The sequence below is a fragment of the Myotis brandtii genome, unplaced genomic scaffold (genome assembly GCF_000412655.1).
Source record: "Myotis brandtii unplaced genomic scaffold, ASM41265v1 scaffold55, whole genome shotgun sequence".
Taxonomy (NCBI): domain Eukaryota; kingdom Metazoa; phylum Chordata; class Mammalia; order Chiroptera; family Vespertilionidae; genus Myotis; species Myotis brandtii.
The window spans coordinates 1,647,335-1,652,285 of record NW_005370042.1 but is presented as its reverse complement, the minus strand read 5'-3'; the positions used below and the strand labels follow the sequence as shown (position 1 = coordinate 1,652,285).

General features: G+C 40.5%; 1 protein-coding gene across 2 annotated transcripts in view; it reads right to left on the bottom strand.

Moving 5' to 3' along the window:
• Positions 1-1,135: 1,135 nt before the first annotated feature.
• Positions 1,136-4,951, bottom strand: part of LOC102245462 (myelin P2 protein) — a 9,673-nt gene continuing 5,857 nt past the window's right edge. The window contains exons 2-5 of one of the 2 annotated variants that reach the window (XR_314267.2): positions 3,996-4,168; positions 3,745-3,846; positions 3,019-3,161; positions 2,635-2,674 (exon numbers count right to left, since the gene is read on the bottom strand). Coding sequence is in view for 1 of the 2 variants with exons in the window: in XM_005878184.2 (XP_005878246.1) it covers positions 2,624-2,674; positions 3,745-3,846; positions 3,996-4,168 (326 nt within the window). In the remaining variant the exon portion in view is untranslated. Of the gene's footprint in view, positions 2,675-3,018; positions 3,162-3,744; positions 3,847-3,995; positions 4,169-4,951 lie in introns of both variants that reach the window. The other variant, XM_005878184.2, reaches the window with a different exon arrangement.

Here is a 4,951-nt window from a genome sequence, read left to right as displayed (position 1 = left end):
TCACATGGAAGCCACGTGTTTTGCACCCGCCCTTCATTGGCAAGGTTCATGTGAGCTACCCGGTCAGGAGGTCACCCAGTTTTCCCACTGTGCAGCTGCTATTCTTTCCCGTGTAACTAATGAGCAATCCATGTGGAGATACCTTAGGAGCAAACCAATATCCTGCTCCTAACCAGAATTTCCCTCTGGCTTCAACATCATTGATCACTCTTACTTATTTACTGTGGTGGTTGAAAAATGATGATTTTCCAATTCCCACACTTCTTCCACATTTACCAGTGAGCCCGTGGCACTCTATGGTAAGGAAGACAATTCCTTCTCCTTTCTCTCTCTCTTTCTCTCCCTCCCTCCAGTGTTACTCACAGATTCTTATTTTTCCCCAATGGTTTGTAATTTATGATTTTTCTTTATTATTTTACTTCTCAAATTATCCCAGTTTGGGCCAATCAATGGGAGTGCCTTCAAGCTGATTGGCATATTTGGGTGACATACCTCGTTATTTATTTGAACATGTCCTTACTTTCTGGCATAACAAGATATTTTAGACTCAGGTGGTTCCTACTGCTCTCCCATTGGGATTGGCCATTTTTCCAAAGCCTCCTTCATTTTAGTGGGGCATGAGGTGTAGACACCAAGGTGTGGGTGCTGGGTGTACTCATTCCTATGGAGGTGTCTTTGCTTCTAAGCTCTTTGGCAGATATACTAGTAGTTGGGAAACACATGCATGTGTGTACCTGTCCAGTAAGTCCCTCCTCATTCTCGGCTTTGCTTTCTGTGGTTTCAGCTAGTTACCTGCAGTAAATCAAGTCCAAAAGTATTAAGTGAAAAATTTCAGAAATAAACAAGTCATAACTTTTAAGTTCCGCGCAGTGCTGAGTAGCATGATGCAATCTCACGCCATTCTGCCCGCCCAGCCTGGGAGGTGACTCCCCTGTCGGTGTCTCCACGCTGTAGACGCTCCGTGCCTGGTGGTCACTGAGCTGCCGTCTGGGTTATCAGATCGCAGGGCTTGTGTTCAAATAACCTTTGTTTTACTGCATATTGGCCCCAAAACGCAAGAGTAGTGCTGCTGGCAATTCGGATATGCCTTAAAGTGCTTCCTTTAAGTGAAAAGATGAAGACAATACAAGATATCTGAGAGAGACCATACTCACATAACGTTTATTAGAGTATATTGTCATAATCGTCCTATTTTCTTGTTAGCCCTTGGTGTTAATATCTTACTGTGCCTAACTTATAAATTAAACTTTATCATAGGTCTGTATGTATAGGGAAACAACATAGTATGTATAGGGTTGGTACTATCTGTGGCTTCAGACATCCACTGGGGGTCTGGGAGTGTATCCCTTAAGGCTAAGGGGGAACTACTGTATACATACACATTAACACATATGTGCATACGCACATCAGGACATGCAGATATGCATGTCAAATTGTACACACACACACACACAAATACATGTCTTAGAAACCGTGAATTTCCATCTATCCCAGTGCATTTTCACATTGTTTGTTTCCCCCTCATTCCATAGCTGCATGTTCCTTCTTCCAGAGGGAAAATTCTGTCTCCTAACGTTAATACATCTTCTCATTTGCTCAATCATGTAATATATCGGAAATAGTTTCATTATTATTGGAACACAGAGTTCTCTCATTCCTGCCTGTCAAAACCAACTGGACCCAGGAATTTCATGCCTAGTAATTCATCCAAAAGAGAGGAACTCGTGTGTCTACAAACAGCCTTGTATGAGAATGTTTGTAGGAGCTTTGCTCATCATAGCCCCAAATTGGAAATAGCCCAACTGTTTTAAGAGAAGAAGAGATAAAGAATCTGTGATACATTCACGCAATGAGATACTACTCAGCAATAAAAAGAAACCCATTACTGCTGCAGGAACAATATGGAAGAATTTCAAAAACATGCTGAGTTTTAAAAGGCAAACAAAAGAACACATAATATATGAATCCATTTACATGAAGTTTGAGAACAGGCAAAACGAATCTCTGGTGATAGAAACTAAGCCACTATTTGCTTTTGTTGGAGGTGGAACAGGGCAGGACATGACCTGGGAAGGGGCATGGGAAAGCATTCTGGGGTTAAGGAAATGTACTGTGTCTTGAACAGGATGTGAGTGACATGGGTGCGTGCAATGGGTTAAACTTTACCTTGAAGACATGTGCATTTCGCTGTCTATAAGTTAACCTCAATTTGAAAAAATTGGCTGGAGTCAAGTAGAGACGGCTTGTCTTGGCTGGAGCTGCTCCTCTGGGTTGCCTGACTGCTCCTCCCCCTCGTCAGCACTCCCGCCTGGCAGGCATCTGTGTGAGCTACCCCTGACCAGTATGTTTGCTTCCTTTTATTATCATTGCAGGTATGCAAAATGCAAGTTAGAATTTTAAAATTAATTACATGACATTATCAACTATTTAGGTCAGGGCAATCTAGACACTTTAAGACAGCAAAGATATGCAAGCAAATTGAACATATTTGAATAATGCTGGATTGTAAATTAATCCTGTCTGATCTATTAATATGAAAGCAAGAACAAGCAAACTGCAGTGTAGTCAGACTCTGCCATGGGAACAGCTGAGCAAATATCAGGTCAACGAGGCATCGATTTTCTCAGACCTTCTCATAGATTCTGGTGCAGACCACGCCTTTCATCTTACATTCCTTTAAAAAAGAGAGAGATGAACTGGATACCTAAAGCCCAAACGAAGGGACAACAAATTTGTAGTGATAACAGAAATTAAAAACCATCCCACAAGGTTAAACTCAGAAAAGTTTAAAATATCAGCATGCCAGTCTCCAGTAATTTAAAATCATGGCCACTAAAGCAGGAGAAATAGTTTTAAAGTTGATCTATGCTACAGCAGAAGAATTCTTTTAAAATGGCAACTTCCTCTATGCTGAACACCTGAAAGTAATTCAAAATAGTATTGAATGGAAAAATAAATAGATAAATAAAATTATATGCACGCTTTTAAGTCTACTAAAACAGTGGTTTTCAAAATTACCTGCACATTTGCCTTGTCTGAGGAACACTTAAAAATACGGATGGCTCCTCCTCCCCAAGTGGTGTGATCTGTGATGGGCCCCATATTGGTACTTACTCCCCATGTAAGTCTATTGTGCAGGCAGGGATCAAAAAACCTCTGTTCTAAAGGAAGAGACATTCAAAACAGCATGTGAATCTATTTACAATTAATGTATGTGCTAATTAGTGAGCACAGAACCCAAAACTTCAAAAAATCATCAGAGGTCACCTCATGTAACCTTTGTCACCCTTCTCATCTGCCGACTAACGAGGTCTGCCGAGAGCTCAGCTTCAATTATTGACGTGGTTTAGGCCAAGTTACTATGGATTCTTGAAAACACTTAGATATCTACAAATATTCACTGATTGAGCCTTTGGGTTTGTTTTGCTTGTAGAACTTAGACTTGCTTTTCTCTTTGTAAGTCCCAACTAGTGAGATTCATCCAGACCCTCTTTAACTTTACTATCATTTTTACGTGTTGTTATATCTAAAGTAACAAGTAGGCTTTCTTAGTTCTAAATTCTCAAGCCTTAAACTGGAACTCTTGATAGTTTAAGCATCACCCAAACACTAATTCTGCCTCACTCTCAGCCATGCTTAGCCATTGGGGTTCTAAAGAAAAAAAGAATATTTTTGAAAATATTATAACCAATTTCTTTATTTCAATGGCATCATTTCTGTATTTAGAAGTAAAGACACTCTTACCACTACCATTTTCCCATCCACCAGCTTTCTCTTTATTGTGGTCTCTTTGCCATCCCATTTCTGCACTTGATTCAATGAGCCTCTGACCAAGGTTACGACGCTCTGCAAAGACAAGTTCACATAATTGGTTGATTAAAGAAGCATTAGTAAGCACATTCATTTCCAACAGAAGGAAGTAGTCTACCCTTTCAACACTAGCGGACTTATCCTCTCTCAAGCTGGAGACTTTGAAGAGAAACATTGAAGCTTACCTTTGTTTTCCGGTTGTCAGCTGTGGTTTCTTCAAATTCCTGGCCAAGCTTGAAAGAGATCTCTGTATTTTTAAAGGTGCTTTCAGTCCTTATGGTTATAGTATCCCCTTTCTTACTGATGATCACTTTGGGTTTGGCCAAATTTCCCAGTTTTCTGGTGGCTAACCCCACACCTGAAAAGCAAGGTAGAATTAGAATAATGCTGACCCAGAGAGAGCACCTAGAGAGTCTGTGGGGCCCACATTCTGGGCTCAGGTGGGCAGACGGCAAGTAGTGACAACCATAATTAAGAGCCTCCTCCCATGTTTCATCTCCTAATGGAAATGCATGTCATGGACTTGGATATTTTGGGTTTTGTTACAAAGGTGATGTCTGCAAATTTGAAAGGTAAAAGTGTTCAGCCCAGAGTCATCCAACTGCACCTCCATTGAAAATCACTCCCACCTCCACCCGCACCTCCATTGGACATCACCCACTGTAGTTTTGTCTGGACCAGTACAGACACTTTAGCTTGCACACAGATTGTAGAGGTTTTTTTAAATGATGCTATGACAGATGCACACTGTCCCATGACTTTTCTCCCTCAGTAACATACTATGGATATAGAAAAGAGTTCCCCCACATCCTTGATTGAATTTCATTTCTGAAATTTTGTTGTGGCCCCTAAATCTAGTGGGTAGAAGAAACAATCCATTTCCCTTCAAGACCTACCTGTACCATTCCAAATGATCATTAGTAAATAAAATCATTAATTTTTTCTGCATTTGAAAAACAAAACAAAATTAGACTCAAGTATTATTATTAGTATTCAAGATTATACAAATACATGGAAAAGGGAAATGTCAAATGAGAGTAATATATTAAAATATATAAAGGGAAAACTAGTATATGTATATATATACCAGAGGCCCAGTGCACTGTGCGGGGGGGGGGGGGGGGGGCCCCAGCCCAGGCTG